Source organism: Phyllopteryx taeniolatus, chromosome 17 (genome assembly GCF_024500385.1).
Source record: "Phyllopteryx taeniolatus isolate TA_2022b chromosome 17, UOR_Ptae_1.2, whole genome shotgun sequence".
Classification (NCBI taxonomy): domain Eukaryota; kingdom Metazoa; phylum Chordata; class Actinopteri; order Syngnathiformes; family Syngnathidae; genus Phyllopteryx; species Phyllopteryx taeniolatus.
In genome coordinates, this window is record NC_084518.1 from 1526044 (window position 1) to 1543187 (window position 17144).

General features: G+C 44.9%; 2 protein-coding genes across 3 annotated transcripts in view; one reads left to right on the plus strand and one right to left on the minus strand.

Moving 5' to 3' along the window:
- Positions 1-13191, plus strand: LOC133467177 (unconventional myosin-Ic-like). Of its 2 annotated transcripts, XM_061751735.1 has the most exons (32): positions 23-475; positions 3023-3181; positions 3268-3383; positions 3909-4107; positions 4188-4268; positions 4413-4592; positions 4672-4770; positions 4865-4978; positions 5084-5155; positions 5234-5353; positions 5425-5507; positions 5619-5724; positions 5809-5889; positions 5970-6061; positions 6149-6243; positions 6361-6407; positions 6487-6567; positions 6690-6795; positions 7258-7375; positions 7454-7567; positions 7668-7744; positions 7827-7895; positions 8027-8111; positions 9190-9349; positions 9424-9507; positions 9584-9677; positions 10131-10186; positions 10576-10711; positions 11187-11257; positions 11335-11432; positions 11506-11605; positions 11689-13191. In XM_061751735.1, the coding sequence occupies exons 1-32, from the start codon at positions 458-460 to the stop codon at positions 11713-11715; spliced, it is 3138 nt and encodes a 1045-aa protein (XP_061607719.1). In that variant the 5' UTR covers positions 23-457; the 3' UTR covers positions 11716-13191. The 2 variants fall into 2 exon arrangements, with proteins under 2 accessions (XP_061607720.1, XP_061607719.1); XM_061751736.1 differs by lacking the exons at positions 10576-10711; positions 11187-11257; positions 11335-11432; positions 11506-11605; positions 11689-13191 and adding an exon at positions 10441-10561 and having other exon boundaries at positions 1-475.
- Positions 12970-17144, minus strand: part of LOC133467616 (uncharacterized) — an 11764-nt gene continuing 7589 nt past the window's right edge. Inside the window, exons 2-5 of the mRNA XM_061752669.1 lie at positions 13733-13891; positions 13539-13640; positions 13247-13426; positions 12970-13146 (exon numbers count right to left, since the gene is read on the minus strand). Coding sequence (XP_061608653.1) covers positions 12970-13146; positions 13247-13426; positions 13539-13640; positions 13733-13891 — 618 coding nt within the window. The remainder of the gene's footprint in view (positions 13147-13246; positions 13427-13538; positions 13641-13732; positions 13892-17144) is intronic.

The following is a 17144-nucleotide window of genomic DNA, read 5'->3' on the forward strand; positions in this document are numbered from 1 at the left end:
TTTCTCTGGCTCGGCTTTTGCATTATCCACAGCAGCATACTTTCCCATGTTTTTTTTTTTTTCTTTTTCGACCCACTTGTGACGTGCGAGCGGAGTTCCTCCTCTCGTTTGACGCTGCGCAGTTTGGAGCGAGAGCGGGCGAAGGGCTTCGGGGAGGCAGACGTGTATTTGAAGGCTGAAAGGGAAGGTGAACTGAAGCTTTCGACGGGGGAACTTGGCGGCTTGAGCGCTTTTCTATCCTCACATGCAGGAGAGGAGGACGGACGTGCGGAAAGACTGAGAGAAAGTGAAAAGGGGACTAACGTGGCGAGGAGACATTAAGCCGCCTCGCTGCGCCGCCCTCGGGTAACGCCGAATGAGAGGTTACGGCTGACGCGTCGGCCCCACACGAGAGGAGGAACTGCGGCCCGGCGGGGGAAGCGGCGCTTCATCCTTCGGCAAGCGACAACAGGACACGATGAGGTACCGAGGCAGGGTAAGAGCCTTTTCGCCCGTCGCGCTCCTTGTGCTCTTTTTACACGGCATTCGGCAAAACCGACCACTTACGCTGCCTTAACCTTGTCATGTTGCATATAGCGAAGTTCAAAAGGTCAAACGTGTACGAGTGCGATGCAGCGTTACGTCTTGGCTTTCGCAGAGAAGTTCTTCAAGTTCTTCCCAAATGGTAGGTTGCATCGAGCCCCGCCAAGGGACGGAGGCTTACCAAATAAGGAAGATGATCTGGATGTAGTCACGCCGGCAAAGTTTAGTCAAGTCCTACTGTGAGGCGTGCCGCCCCCGCACAGCAAACTCGATTATTTCACCGCAACGTGTTTTGCCCGACTCGTCGTCTTGCTCAAAAGCATTCCGTTTCTTTGAGCGCTGGCGGTATTTGTACGGTGGCGAACAATTTGTTTATATCTCTGTTTAAAGGGTTCCAGTTGCTGCGGTGCGTGCAGAGATGAAAGTCAAAATCCAAACTCGTGACTTGCCAAGCAAGGACTGAAAACAATGTTTGCTGTGTTGTGTGATGACACAAAATAGTTTGGTTGCCCGGCAACCCTGATGTTTGTCCGGCGATGCCCTTCTCAAATTGGAAAAAATGAGATTATTGCACACGCACGCACACGACAGCCGATGCACATCTGTAGCGGCACCGGTGCGAAACTTCTGAGGCGTGAAATGTGACAAATGAGTGAATTTGTCAAAGGAGATCTCTGTCATTGGCATTGGCAATCTGCCGGTGTGCAGTCTTGTACTGAGATATGTTTTCTGAGGATATGCGTGCCGGTGAGAATTGTCCAAAACACATTTTCGACGCCAGAGAGTTATTCCACGTCGTTTCCGTCTGCAGGACCGATTCCTCTTGTTGCACCGCTGAACGATACAATCGTCCTCCGTGTCGCGTCTAGAAAAAAACACGCAGCTATATTGCCACACAGCGACAAAAGATTCGGTGGCATCCTCTGACCCGAACATCCCTTCGCTGTGTTCTTTGGAAAATCTGACCGGGCCGCTGTTAATCACATCTGTAGGGAGCCCACCTGCAGGAATGAGAGAACAATACTCCGAGGTGAAGCTGTGAGGAGTGGCCGCAATCCGCGGTTGGTGACTTTCCTTTGCTCTCGCGTCTTGGCTGCCTGCCACTGTTGTCCTGTTGTTTTCGCAAGGATTTCCCCACGAATGCTGCTCAAGGGTAAAGGCCTTTTGCCGGCAAATGAGCCCCCTGAGAGAAAAGAAATCTTTGTGGAAGTCAGGCCCTTTTTTTGTTCTTGCTGTTATGTTTTTAGAGCCGTGTGCCCAATTTGCAGGGGGGGGGGGGGGGGGGGAGTTGCAGATAGAAGCACTTCTAGAAGAAGATAGAAGAACTTCTGTCCATTTAATTACAGTCAATACAGACATCGATCGCCGCCGCCCCTCCACCCATAATAGAAACGGCCGCTGTCGACGGCCTAACGGAACTAGCGTCGTTGCAACCCTTTCAACAATCCCTTTTTTTCCCACTTCAAAAACGTTGAAGACAGACAATATAACAATATTCACAGGCATACATTCCTCATCCTCTGCAAAAACTGACTAATATCACTTCAACTTGCCGAGTCACTTAGTTGTAAAACTCTTCTTCTTGTGTTATGCCTCTTTTATACTACCCCCTGGTGGCCAAGGCACACGCCAGCTGGATCATAATATCAGTGGGCATTGAAGCATAAAACCATTGGTTGAATTTTTTACATTCTATATAATTATGTTCTTACTGTATATATATATATATATATTTTTTATAGATACTGCTGAGCCTGGCGAGCCATTGTTCCCCTTCCGGTACAAAAATGCACTTTAACAATATTCGTCATCAGTCACGATTCCAAAGCGACAAATGTTTCCCTTCCCGTCGCATGTTGCCGCGCTCGTGCGATATTTGACGCTGTGGCCGCGGAGAATGTCACCAGAGCCCACTAAATTCTACCCATCCATAACATTAGCGGTTTGTCATCGCATTAAGGTTGACGTGCGCACACTTTCCCAGTTGCACCACCCTTTGTGTGTGCCTGCTGCATCTGAGCATATCCTGTTTATCACTGGGATTCTTTTCATGACTTTATCTTGGCAAGGCTCGTGTTGTTTATAAATGTGGTCAGTAAATGTTGAGTCATAACCAATCAGGGGAGATATTTTTGGAATACGTTGTGTGGCAAAGACTTCAGTGTTACTTTTCAGGGAGTAATGCATAATCATTTTTTTGTGTCAAATGTCATTCAAAAAAAATCCTTGTTTATAATGAGCAAATATTGAAACAAAATGATCCTGTATTGCTTGAGCAAATCTTCTTCTGTATCGGCAGAACTTTCTGTCTGTCATGCAAAACCAAATTTCATCCTGCCCTAATCCGTATTTGGCATCAATTGTGTGCAATATTTGAGTCTTGCGTATGTGCGACTTTTCTGGAGGCCTTCCTCGAGCATACCCGTCAACTAAAATGGGAATTGTCCTGGAGCGTCTCCTTGTGTCCAGACCGAGTAACTACAGTCCCTCTTTTCTGCAGGAGGTGGACGTCGAAGGACGGGTGCGGCTGGTGATGGAGAGCACCCTGACGGCCCGCGACAGGGTCGGCGTGCAGGATTTCCTCCTGCTGGAGAACCACAGCAGCGAGGCGGCCTTCATAGAGAACCTGCGACGACGTTTCCGAGAAAACCTCGTCTATGTAATGAATGTCCTCAAATAAAGTCGGTGTGGACTTTGGAGTGATGTTTGGATGTCTTGTCTGATTCTGTGACTGTTTTGTGTCAGACTTACATCGGCTCCGTGCTGGTGTCCGTGAACCCTTACAAAGAGCTGGAGATCTACTCCAAGCCGCAGATGGAACGCTACCGAGGAGTCAGCTTCTATGAAATATCGCCTCACATGTGAGTCACGCTACATAATGGGAATTGGAAATCCATCCATCCAACCATTTTCTGGCGCGCTGGAGCCCAATCCTTGCTGTCTTCGGGCAGGAGGCGGGGCACACCCTGAACTGGTCGCCGGCCAATCGCAGGGCACATACAAACAAGCAATCATTTGCGCTCACATCCACACCTACGGGCAATTTAGAGTCGTCAATTAACCTGGCATGCGTGTGTTTGGGATGCGGGAGGAAAGCGGAGTGCCCGGAGAAAAGCCACGCATGCAAACTCCACACAGGCGGGGCCGGGACTTGAACCCCGGTCCTCAGGACTTGCTGCAGTGACTGACATTACATTGCATAAGTGAACCTCATATTCTGCCTCTGTCACTGTACAAATCGATCGATTTGTTTATCAACGATTTTCCTTCTTGCTGAAATGAGTCTCATGGCCAGAAATGGACTCCTATTTGACCCTCACGTCAAAATACCGTATGTAATTGCAACAGGGGCAGCTAATACGTGTTGTGTATTGCTTTTCACTCAGCTACGCGGTGTCCGACAACACTTACCGGGCCATGCGGACCACATCGAAGGATCAGTGTATTCTTATATCGGGGGAGAGCGGTGCGGGCAAAACGGAAGCCTCCAAGAAGATCCTCCTCTACTACGCTGTCGCCTTCCCCGCGAATCCTCGCATGACCGCTCTCGGAGACCGCCTGCTCCAGTCCAACGCTGTTCTGGAGGTATTTAATCCCACGTTCCAACTTCTACAGCACATTTTGAATTGCTTCTCATGAATGTTTGCGACTCGTGCTTTGTGTAGGCATTCGGTAACGCCAAAACGCTCAGGAATGACAACTCAAGTCGCTTTGGCAAATATATGGATGTGCAGTTTGACTTCAAGGTAAACCATCCTTTCCTGGAATTTGTTTAGTTGTTGTTTTGTATATAAATCGCGTTGCACCGTTGTAGAAATATCCACGTTAAGTCACCTTGGTTTGCAGCTCTTAGTTGTCATTCCAATCCTTCCATCATCTTTTTTCCCTAGGGAACTCCTGTGGGTGGCCACATCCTCAATTACATGCTGGAGGAATCTCGCGTAGTCCACCAGAACCATGGAGAAAGAAACTTCCACATCTTCTATCAGCTCCTGGATGGTGGGAGCAGTGAACTTCTCCAGATGCTGCACCTTGAAAGAAACCCTCAGAACTACCAGTGTCTGGTTAAGGTGCGTCAAGCCAAAAGTTGCGTTGTGCACCTCAATCCGCCTTGAGATCACGGTGTGTGATACTGAGCCGTCTTGATAGGGAAGCTGTTCCAAAGTCAGCTCCATTAGTGACAAGAATAATTGGAAGGTTTTGATGAACGCGCTGTCTGTTATTGGCGTCACTGAGGAAGACTTGCAGGTAAAAGTGCCACCCTTCTTCACTCATATACAGTACAGTAGAGATCCTCTGTTTGCTTTCACCAGTGTGATCCTTGTGTGTCTTTTCTGGTCAGAATTTGCTGAACATCATCGCCAGCGTTCTCCATCTGGGAAACACTCAGTTTGGAGAAGGGGAGGAAGGTGAAACGCACATTACCACTGAGATGCCGATTGCTAATGTTGCAAAGGTCAGCGTATACCGCAAGTACCGGTAGCTGTAGAAATGCGCATTGTTTTTGTTGTTGTTGTTTTTTCAAGCAACTGAGGGGAGCGGATGTGTTGTTGTTTTGCAGCTGCTGGGTCTTGACGCCTCGTCCCTCAGCGAGGCTCTGACGCACAAAAAACTCACCGCCAAAGGGGAGGAGGTAAAGCTACGTTTGTTGTTGGTTTGAGCGTTTGTGTCTGGAGCGGTTTGAGAGTTTTGCTTCTTACTTGCATTCCAGATGATCATCCCGCTCGACTTTGAGCAAGCGATGTCAGCCCGAGACGCTTTCGCCAAAGCTGTGTATGGTCGGACCTTCACTTGGCTGGTGGACAAGATCAATCAATCGCTTGCTCTGAAGGTGTTGCCATTGTTTGAATAACAAGACAAAGGCAAGTGTGACAGTGTCATCATGTGTCCATTGTTTTACAGGATGACATGGACCACAGCAATAAAAGCTTCCCAGTTATTGGTCTTTTGGACATTTATGGCTTTGAGGTCCTACAGCGCAACAGGTCTGACTAGAATTTCTTTGGCCTTGTCTGTATCAAACAAACACGGTGTGAATCTGCTCTCCAACTGAAATCTGTTCCTACAAATACGGCTGGGTTCTTCCTTTCCTGTAGTTTTGAGCAGTTCTGCATCAACTACTGCAGTGAGAAGCTCCAGCAGCTCTTTATTGAGCTCACCCTCAGATCCGAGCAAGAGGAGTACACAACAGAGGGACTAGCAGTGAGTGCATTATACTGTATGCCTGTCGTCAAAATGTCTACGTTTGTTTGCACATTAACACAACATTATGCCGGCCAACTTCAGTGGGAGATGGTGCAGTACTTTGACAACAAAGTCATCTGTGACCTGATAGAGGAGAAGCACAAGGGCATCATCGCCGTCCTGGTGTGTTCATCGGCCGCCGGTCCGAATGTCTGCTTGTCCGCTCTTGTTGTTACCAGTTGAGCAGCGTTGCTGTCTTTCAGGATGAGGAGTGTCTGAGACCCGGAGAGACCAGTGACGCCTCGTTCTTGGAGAAACTGGAGGACACGCTTGGCGCCCATCCCCATTTTGTCACGTACGAGTCAACTTTACCAAAGTGCTACTGTATTGCTTCTTCTGTCTGCGGGTCACTGTAGAGGATGTTTGCAAATGTGTCTTTCAGTCACAAGCTGGCAAATGGGAAAACTCGGAAGGTAATGAGCCGAGAGGAGTTCAGGCTGCTGCACTATGCCGGGGAAGTCAACTACAATGTTGATGGTAAACATTCATTCATCCAGCAGGTTTTTTTTGTGTGTGTGTGTGTGTTTTTTTTTTTAATCATTACAGGGCTACCCATAAATGGGAAACTACGTTGTCATTTTTTCATTCATGTAGGTTTCCTTGAGAAGAACAATGACTCATTGAACAGGACCCTGAAAGAGGTAAACAACATTCCAAATTGGCTAAAAAGAGGGCTTCCCACTATCGTGACATAGAACACTGGTTTTGGTCTGCGTTCAGGTCACATGCCAGTCAGACAACCAGATCATAAGTCTGTGTTTCTCCAGAGAGGAAGTGACGGAACAGAAACGCCCACAGATGGTATCGACCTTTCGCTCTCTCGCTCTCTCTCCCTCGCACCCTGCAAAAATGAAATAATCAAGTTTGAGATGTATAACCAATTGTGCCAATGACTTAACCATAGTTGTTCTATTTTTCTCTAGGCTGCCAGTCACTTTAAAAATAGCCTGTTGAAACTTCTGGAGATCCTGATGACTAAAGAACCATCATATGTGCGCTGTATCAAACCTAATGATGTCAAGCAGCCAGGTGAATCCGTTGACACTTATTATCACACTTGATGAGTTTAGACCTGCGGAACCCTCTGAGATCAAATACATGAGCTGTACTGAACTCCTTTACCTCGATAACAATGACCCATTTTGATGTTGATCAGCCGCATAAGAAGGGGGAACTATAAGAAGAATCGGTCAACAGATCCGCACAAAACTTTATTTGGAGCTTCCTTGGTTCATGCCATCCCACCTGAAAGTATCCTGGAAATTGGTTACTTTTTTGTGTCATGCTAACTAGTGATGAAAACATAACCTCCTTGCTTGAGGTGTAGTCTAAAGGACAGCGACAAGTATAGGTACTTCTGATTCCCACATCCCAAGGACGCAGGTCTTTTTTAAAACTGCATTCCGGCACAGTTACTGTCCGCATTTCAAGAATTACACATCTGGCACAAGCGCTGTATCTCAAACTCGCTCACACGATCTCCACCTGCAGGTCACTTTGACGAAGTTCTCGTCAGACACCAGATCAGGTACCTCGGCCTGATGGAGAACCTTCGGGTCAGGAGAGCCGGCTTTGCTTATAGACGCAGCTTTGAAGCCTTCTTGCAGAGGTAACCCACGAGTCCAGTAACAGCAGATTTGGGACGAGTGTATCCTCCGTCATCGTATTTCTGCGGTAACGCCGTCAGGTACAAGCCTCTGTGTCCTGAGACGTGGCCCAACTGGTACGGCAGAGTTGAAGATGGTGTGGCCGCACTGGTCGACCATCTGGGCTACCAAGAGGAGGAATACAAACTGGGCAGGCAAAGCATCATCCATCGACTTTCACAACAGCGTTTAATTTTTATCTGTGACAAACTTGACCCTGGTTTGGAATTTCTCTCATTTTTTAACTCCATGCAGGTCCAAGATATTCATTCGTTTCCCCAAAACACTCTTTCTGACTGAAGATGCACTTCAAGCCAAAAAGCCAGAGATCGGTAAGAGATGTGATTACAATTACAACAATCCAGATACTTTCACCAAGCTCATTTGTAAGGAACTTCCTGTTTTGTGTTCCAGCTTTGACTCTGCAGACGTCATGGAGAGGCTACCGGGAGAGAGCCAAATACAAACGGATCAGACACGCAGGTCAGTCCGCATCCCACTTGGTGCGACCCATTCGTCTGACTGTTATACTCTGTATGCTTTTAACATCATTATCTCTTAGTAGTTTTGTTTGTCTTTACGGTAATCTAAACACATTGTATGTGCACGTCCAGTCATAGTGATTCAATCGGCATGGCGAGGAATGAAAGCGCGCCGGAGGGCAAAGAGACGTCGACAGGCTGCTGAGTTGATACGCAGGTGCATAACTGTCGCCCATCATGTTATTCCAGTACTGTTTGTTTTTTAATCAGTCACAAGATTAGTGCACTTTAAAATGAGCTCGACAAGAGCGGTATCGACAATTACCGTCATTTTTCGTGTATAATGCGTACCTGTGTATAATACGCTCCCCCAAAGTTGACCTCAAAATTCTGGAAAACCGTTCTACCTATATATAATGCATTTTTACAATGCATAATTTTGCTTCTACCCATATGATTCAAACATGAAGTATTATCTGTATTTTGTTAGTTTTTATCAAAGAATTATTCTGTAGTTAAGCTCTTTATTTGAACACGTAATCCTTTTTTCAATTTACTTGCTCTTATTTTGAAATTCACAGCCCTACTTTTATTTATTAAATTAGAAAGCACATCGTTGTGGTCATATGTTTGATTAACCTGGCAGAATTTGTAAGATGAGTACAATTCTTGAAAGACAACATGAAGGACCAGGCAAAAACACATTTAATTTTATTTTAATGAGATTCAAATTAAAAGGTCAAGCATTTCAGAAAACATAACCATAAAGAAATTAATGATGGTTGTTGTTCAGTCATCAGTCATATTTAAAAAAACAAAACAAAAAAAAAAATAATATTTCACAAAATTTGACAGGGTATGTAAATTTATGAGCACAACTGCACATATATGCAATCATACGTACCCCTGTCATATTGGAATGGAAGTGTAGGCGACACCTGTTTTATAACCACTAGGTGGCGGTGGCATTTTGGAATAAAAGTGTACAGCTTTTTCATAACCACTAGATGGCAGCATACATTTATTAAATGTGAATGTTTTTTCCCCCCATTTGCCCCTATACCTATGTATAATGCGCACTATTGACTTTTGACATTTTTTGGGGGGGGGGGGGATGCGTATTATACACGAGAAATTACAATACATATTTGCAATTGTAATAATGCCCCGTTTCATCATCATTACCGAGAGGCATACAATTTAAAACACATCTGAGTATGTTGGCATCTTTTTGTGTAGGTGAGCCTTTGATATATCATATAAGTTGATCTTTGTATCCGTTTTTTGTTTTTCAGGTTCATAAAAGGCTTCATCTACCGTCATGAGGACTACTGTCCGGAAAATGACTACTTCTTGGATCATGTGCGTTACTCCTTCCTCATGAAGCTCAGCAAAAACCTGCCCACAAGCGTTTTGGACAAAAGCTGGCTGGCATCTCCTCCCTCTGTCGCTGAGGTACAATCGTCCAATGTTGTACAGCTAATCGTAACAAATAGCACATTGACAGTCAAGCGTGTTGTCGTGTGCAGGCCTCCGAGCACCTGCGCACGCTGCACATGCGGAACGTGGTCATGAAGTACTGCACCAGGATCCAGCCTGAATGGAAGAATCAAGTAAGCCAAATGAGGTTACAGTGTTTGCAGTTTAAGAAGGTAATAAATGCTTATCCGACATGTCTCTCTCCACTAGTTGATGCAGAAGGTTGTTGCCAGTCAGATCTTCAAGGATCAGAAAGACAGCTATCCCCAGAGCGTTGGCAGGCTGTTTTTGGACTCCAGGATCGGTGTGTATTCATGTACTCTCCTCACTATATGACACTCTCATACAGGTGCGTCAAACTCATTTTTGTCACGCACCACATTGTAGTCACGGTTTCCCTCAGAGGGCCGTTGACTGTGAAACCATATAAATGTGTAGTCGCCTCATAATATTATTGCATACACACAACAAATTGATGGATACTTAGTTTTGAAATCAGAAGTCAAGGATAATAGTTTGTTCAACTATTGTTCAAGTTACTGTAAACATAAAATGCTTGCAATGTCTCAACGATACTATTTATTGTTATTATTTTATGAGAATTTGTGCAAGAATCATGGAAGTTGATTTGCATTCGCGGGCCGCGTGAAATGACTTGGCGGGCCAGATTTGGCCCCCGGGCCTTGAGTTTGACACCAGTGCTCTCACACCAAAAAAATATACTTTGTCTCCCTCGCTTTTTTTTCTTTTTTAATAGAACGAGAGCAGATCAATCTCAAGGTTCTCCAGACTCTCGGCAGTGACAAAGTGCAGGTGACTTTTCCCCGATATTACAAAAGCATTCATGTCGGTTCATTGGAAGAGTGTGAAAGTGAGTGTGAATGGTTGTTTGTCTATAGGGAAGTAAGTACATTTTTTGAAAACATTTTGCACAGAAGAGAGGACATACTCAGTGTTTTACACAGAATACAGTAATCCCGACATTTTATAGTTAATACAAAAAAAAATACAAATAAAAGAAAAAGAAATCCTCATCCTTAAAAATAACATATGTCCAACGAGTCCAGCGTGTGCTGCAGCCCTCGCCCAACGTCAGCTGACATGAAAACGTTCCTACAACAACCCTGAACGGGATAAGTGGTAGAAAATGGATACAAATGCCTCCAAACGTTTGAAGTGCAACACGCGTTGGTGCTCCACAGTACGGCGTGCCAGTCACCAAGTATGACAGGAGAGGTTTCAAGCCCCGCCCTCGCCAGCTCCTCCTTTCCAACACTTTCGCCGTGCTGGTGGACAGGACCAAGATCAAGCAGAGGATCGACTACGCGGCCCTCGGAGGTCAGATTTATCATGACTTTGTGTCATTCTGAGCATGCAATCTGCATTAGGAATTGGACTGTAAATTGCTATGTATTTACTACAAATGTGTGGACACACGCCAGCAACGCATAGTGCTAGGCAGAACAATGAAATGCTCCTCCACTAGATGGCAGTAGGTGCAATTGACTCGCGGCTTCTGCAAAGGCAATAGTAGCTTTATGTTCAAGTCAACAGGCCAAGAATTGGCACTGCGTGAGTAAATTGAAACGAGATCGTCGTGATTTGAGTGCGCAGTCGTGTACTTTTTGTTCGGTGCCGTGCCTTGCCGAGGTAGTAACCGACCACCACAGCCCTCATTTCACTTCCTTCTTTAGCATTTGGGCTGGGCAAACGTTTGACAGGGGTCACGTGGAATTCAAGAGGGGACTGCAATTCATTTTGCAGCGGGAGTTTCTGTGTGAATCCAGCTTTTTCTCTCGAAATGTACGCGCAGGTATCTCCGTGAGCTCTCTCAGCGACGGGATGGCTGTTCTGCACGTGCCCGCTGAGGACAATAAGCAAAAGGTACGACGGCTCAAGATCTGCTGAGTTGTGTGCAAGAAGGACGCGGATCTTCCTGAATCCACCGGTCTCGTCCTCAGGGTGATGTGTTGCTGCACTGCAACCATGTGATCGAGCTGGTGACCAAATTTGCTCTGACGGCCCGCATGTTAAACCACATCAACGTCAAGCCTGGCAGGTGAGGCGCCCTCGGACCGCTGAAAACGAGGTCCCTGACCGGCGCCATCTTAACCGAGCTTTCTTTCGATCAGTGTCAGGTTTGCAGGGGCGCGAGGCAACGAGGGCATCATCGACTTCGTCAGCGGCTCCGAGTTAAAGGTGGCCAAAGGCAAAAGGGGACACCTGCTCGTGGTGAGTCAGCAGCCCTTCGCATGTAAAATCCTTCAAATCGATGAAGCCTACTTAATAAAGTATTCAATTTGATTTTGCCCTAGACTGCCCCTCGGATCAACACCACATGAAGAAGAACAAAACCAGAGAAATGCTAACTAACACGTCGCTAACCGGAGGCTTAACGCTCGCTGCTTTTAATGCGATGAACCCACAAGCACATTTTCCAAATCCCTTCGTACAATCGTGCTGCCATTCCTCAGATAGCATTTATTGACCTGAAAAAACCAAATGGATAGTCCCAGCTGTCTGTTATGTGGGGCCATGGCCTTTCATAGCAAATCTACAATTTGATCAAAACACATTATTGACTGGTTATCGTTTAGCACAATTAATGACACGTAGTAATATCACCGGCAGTTCTGAGATCCTGCGTTTCACTCTCGCTTTTCCTTAACTACGCCGGCGAAAACGTGCGAGTTGGGATCGCTGAAAACTCTAAATTGTCCACGCTTGGGATTGTGAGTGCGATTGGTTGGCTGCGCCCCGCGGATGGCTGGCAACCGGGCCAAGCGCGGACCCCGCCGCTCGCCCAAAGTCGGCCGGCGTAGGCTCCGGCCCGGCCGCAAACTCAAATGAAGACGAGCGCTATCGAAAGCGGATAATAAATCAGCTATCCTGCATTGCAATAAATATAATACGACTATGTATTAGGTATCAATCTCTGTTGCTTTCTTCCCTTCGCACATTGAACAGCTTTCTCTCCAACTTCTCGCTCGCTTTCTTTCTCACCACTCCGGCGAGGTGACGCCGATGTTCCGCATGTAAAAGGATGCAAACGTCGTCTCAGGTGCGCCGCCTCCTCGTTCGAGTGAAAAATCACAGTGACGTCCAAGAGCGGAGGCCACTATTTGACGAAATGCGATATACTGAATTGTCTATAAAAGAATATCCAGTAATGAGCCATCAATTATGACATCATAACATGAAGTCCTCACGTTTCATCTTTTTATTGAAAGCCATATGCAAATATATATATTACTTTACAAAATATCAAATTTCATGTAAAACACTGTATCAATATGTCGCCGTAAGATAAATAATATACAATATATGATATAAGATTATTCAAATAAATAAGTCAAATAAATAGCAAATATGGTTTGTGTGCGGAAAGTCCAGCAGATGCAAGGGCCTGGCTCACAAAACAGGATGTTGTCATGTGCTCTGTGAGTTGCGGGAGCCGATTGCAAATTGACATTCAGAAGCGAGACAGAAACTCGGGGAAATACCCAGAGAAGACCCGCCACGCTCATCGGTGTATTCGTAGTCTGCGCCCGTGCCGTGCCTGATGCCAACACCCGAGCGCTTCTCTTTGCCCGCCATTAGTGCGTTTTAGAAGCCAGAAGGAGGAAGTCTCGTGCCAACTTGGTGAGGTAAAGGTCGAGATCCCGTAGGATGATGTAACCCTCCACGTGGCTTTCCCACACCGTTTTTGACATCATTGGCGTCCGAACGGTGGGAAAGGATGGTTTTCTGCTGGCGTTCTTTATGTAACTCATCTAGAGAAGTGAAAAAAATAAATATTAAAGAAAATATATAATACAGTTTCTGTGATTGGGCCTGATTTTAGTGTGTGTGTGTGTGTGTGTGTTAGCATACCTGACTTTTGACTTGGCTCATCAGGTCCCTGAGGTCGAGCTCAATGTGTTTGATGCTCTGAGATAAAGTGTTGTGGGCCGTTTTCTCCTTTTCCTCCGTCTCCAGCTCTTTCCTCTTCCACTCCAGACTCGTCCTGTAGGCTTGCATGTCTGACAGAGCGGCGTGAAGTCTTTCCCAGTCCTGGACGCACAGGAGCCAAGTTTAGGCAAGGAAACCGTTTCAAAATGTAATCAGGCAGTCTGAGGAAGGTAACTCTTTTTTTTTCTTTTTTGGGGGGGGGGTTGTGACTGACCGTAAGATGGAGCCAGCTGTCGAAGTCTGTCGAAAGCAATGGCAGGTCCTTCAAATGACCACCTCTGTCCTCAAAGTTCTTGTCTCCTAACCGCTGCTCCTTCTGCTTCAGGCAATCAAAAGTGTTTTTTTTTTGCCAGGCGCTAAGCTGAGAGCGCACAAAGTGGCCATTTGTTAGGCTTGTTCAGCACTCACGTATCTTAACAGCAGTTGCTGGACGCGGTTCCGGGCGGACCTCGCCAGGCGGAAGGAGTTGCTGTATTTGGCCTCGCGGATGCCTCGCGATGGAGCCGACGACTCGGCACGGATCAGGATGCAACATAGAAGGATGAGCGCGCAGCACCCGGCAGCCATCTGGAAAACAAGTAGCAACATAGCTGCGTCACTTGTGTACGACTATCTGAGCAACAAGACTTGGCTTTTGGGGGGAAAAAAAACAAAAAAAGAAATATGTTTCAGCATTTTAAAATCAGATTTTGGTTCATAGTATATACTGAAAAAAGAGATTTTTGTGGGGGGAGAAAAATCTTCAGAGCTTCTGCAATTGATATGCAGCTCTGGAAAAAAATGAATGTGTTGAATGATTTGCAGGCTATTTGTTAGCACGGTAAGTACGAATAGTAGTTATGTAGCATGTATCATTATAAACGTACAATATGTAAGAAATATCATCTGCACAGATACAGAACATGTCTGAATGAATGCAGCACGTCATCAATCAACATTCCAACAGTGCCAATGCAAAGTCGCAGATTTAGATTCACTAAGTCCTGCGAAAAAAAATAAAAGGAATACTTATGCATTCCACACATGCTTACAATTGCCCATATTAAGTCCAAATATGAAAGATGAGCTTACCTTGGATCAGGAGCAGTGAAAGGTCGCTCTGAGTGGCAAAACCTACACTACTCTGAGACTGCAACTTCATTTTATATGATTTCTCATGCTTTCGCTTCCTGACAGATCCGGAGTTTTCTTTCTTTTCTTTTTTTTTTCTTTTTCTCTCTCACGGTGAGAGAAACATGAATCATGCAAAAAGGGAAGAAGTTGCTCAGTCAGAAACTTACACATGCATACATTCAAAGTGTATGAAAACGTGATCTTTGGTAAATAAAGATAGTTTGGGCTCATATTTGAGAGGTCATTGTATCTGGTAAGTTTCACTACATGTAACTTTGTGGACGTGGTAACTCATCTGTAACGATTGGCGCTTTGGAACCAAAACGGAAGCGAGTTGTTGGAGAACCGACTGTCGAGGTTTCCTTGCGCAAGGCACCTACTCGCCCGCCCCAGCTCAAGCCTTTCATGCTTCCATGTATGTGATTTGGTTCTCCGTGCGCGGTTGCAATGCGAACCAACATACAGCAGAATGTGAATTGAATTTCCCCTTTGAGGGATTACAATGAGTCACATTGTTAACGTTCCACAATTCAATTCACTTTCTATCTTATAATATTCCTTTCCCTCCTGAGACTAATAATACAAACTGCCTGGAAGGTACCTGGTACATTTAGCAATACTTTAATAATACATTTGATCTCAAACACATTCACCTCTCGTAAACAAAAAAGGGAATTCCAAAGAAAAAAGTCAAACCTAACTGTGCACTTGAAGGGAATATACCAGCAGTCTTGTGATGCTGATGACTAATGAAATGAATAATTTCACTCCATCGCAAAAAGGGAGAAAATAGTTTCTGAAATATGATTGATGTGGCGTAAGCGGTGATTGAAGACGATGATTACTGGATTATTCGGACAGAGCTTCTCTGCTTAAATAATCATCCTGATTCAGGATTAGATTGCGCAGGTGTACTTATTGATGTGACCTTTGAGTTTATACTTTCGGATTTGATTAAGGTTATGTATTTCCATATTGTGCATCAATAAATAGATTTGCTTTCACGACTGAAAGCCTAAATTCCAACTGCAATACTTTTTATTTTATGTTTTTAAAGATTGTTTTTCTCGTGTGGACGTTTTTCTTCAGTCCAAACATGATGGGCATGTAAATGCTGATGCTGGTTATTGACTTTGGGAAGTTACCCAACATTCCAAGGAATGACAACTTGGGGATGTTCGGAACTGCCGATGAAAACCAATAATAATTGATCTTGGCTTCAAAATGAGTACCATGCAATCGTGTTGCATTGTTTGTGTGTGTGTATGTGTGTGTGTGTGTGTTTTATCCACCATTTATAGTGTTCAGGCTCTCTTCCTCATTGAGTTGGTTAAAGCAATGGTCGTTCAAATTCTGTAGCTGCTGCATGTTGCAACGCAACACTGTATGTACTACTATATTCTAAATACGGTGGATCCCTGCTTTATTGTGCAGATTTTCTTTTTTTAACGGGTTTTTAACAGCCTGAATTTAGAGTTGCGTGCCTTCACTGCGCCGTGCATGACTGAGGTCGACTGGAAGCGGTTGCACAATACAGTATATGCCTATGAATTATATCAGAAGCTATTTTTGCATGTGTTGCTGCTCCTTGTTTGTTACAGTAGCAGCTGTCTGTCTATTGCATTTTTCTTTATGTGCAAGCATTAAGTTAGCGAATTTTCATGACTATATGGTTTGGCTGACTACTGGTGTTTAAATACACAGTGGAACCTCAATATAACGGACTAATAACCGTCCGTCCATCAAATCAGATTGTCAGTTAAATTGAAGCACCTTTTTTCGTGGCCTAAGAACAGCAGTACAGTATAAAATTATTGTAAATACATTTATTTAAAAAAAGGTTTTACAGTTTATCCAAACTTTCCTTGCTGGTGCATGGGAGGGGTGATTTTGAGTTGCAACTGGACACCTTTTTCTGTCTGTTAAATCCAAAGTCCGTTAAATCCAGGTTCCACTGTACAATGTTTACTCGTCTTTTGTTCAATGTCAGATTTACAGTAAACTTCAACTGGGGGTGACAAATGAGCAGCTTGAAGCAAGCACCCTGCGCCTCTTATTTGAAGAACTGTTCGAGTGAGACTTGTTTTCATCTCCTCGAAAGTAATGAAGGTTATAAGATATTCTCGCAGTTCTTGACAGCAAGAGAGTGACATCAGGTGCTAAGGCATACTTTCAAAAGTCTGTTTTAATGAGTTTATGTATTGTATCGTAAAATTTCTCTGGCAATTTCAAAGTATCAGAAGATCTGCGTAAAACCCTCGGAAGTCGCTCCCCTCCAAAGCAAGCCGCCGCAGGCTGCGTTCGATCACAAGCATCGAACTGTGGCCTCAAATCAATTTCCAAAATAAATGAATAAACCAGGTTTACATCAAAGGAAAGTTCAAACACAAAAGTTAAGTTCCGTAAACAGTATCAAATATGTCATTTTTATTTGATTGATTTAATAAATTTTAATGAATTACATCACTTGAATGTTTTGCCTATGGTTTCTTGCGCATTTCATAGAGGTATCCCCCAAGGATCGACATTAGGGCCCTTGCCAACGACACAATAAATCATCACCATCAGAATAACTGTGTTCAGCAATCGCGTGATCTTCCAACACAAGTATGAGGTAACCAGTTGTCAGTTTGAGTGGTATTAAATCATTGCTCTCGACGGTTTCCCCAATGGGCAGAAGGACTCACATGTGGTTTGCGCATCAAGA

Bases quoted from the DNA above. Each gene is read 5' to 3' on its own strand.
- LOC133467177 (XM_061751735.1), top strand. The intron at 6,796-7,257 runs GTGAATCCGTTG...CTCCACCTGCAG, and splicing joins TAATGATGTCAAGCAGCCAG to GTCACTTTGACGAAGTTCTC. The intron at 7,376-7,453 runs GTAACCCACGAG...TAACGCCGTCAG, and splicing joins TTTGAAGCCTTCTTGCAGAG to GTACAAGCCTCTGTGTCCTG.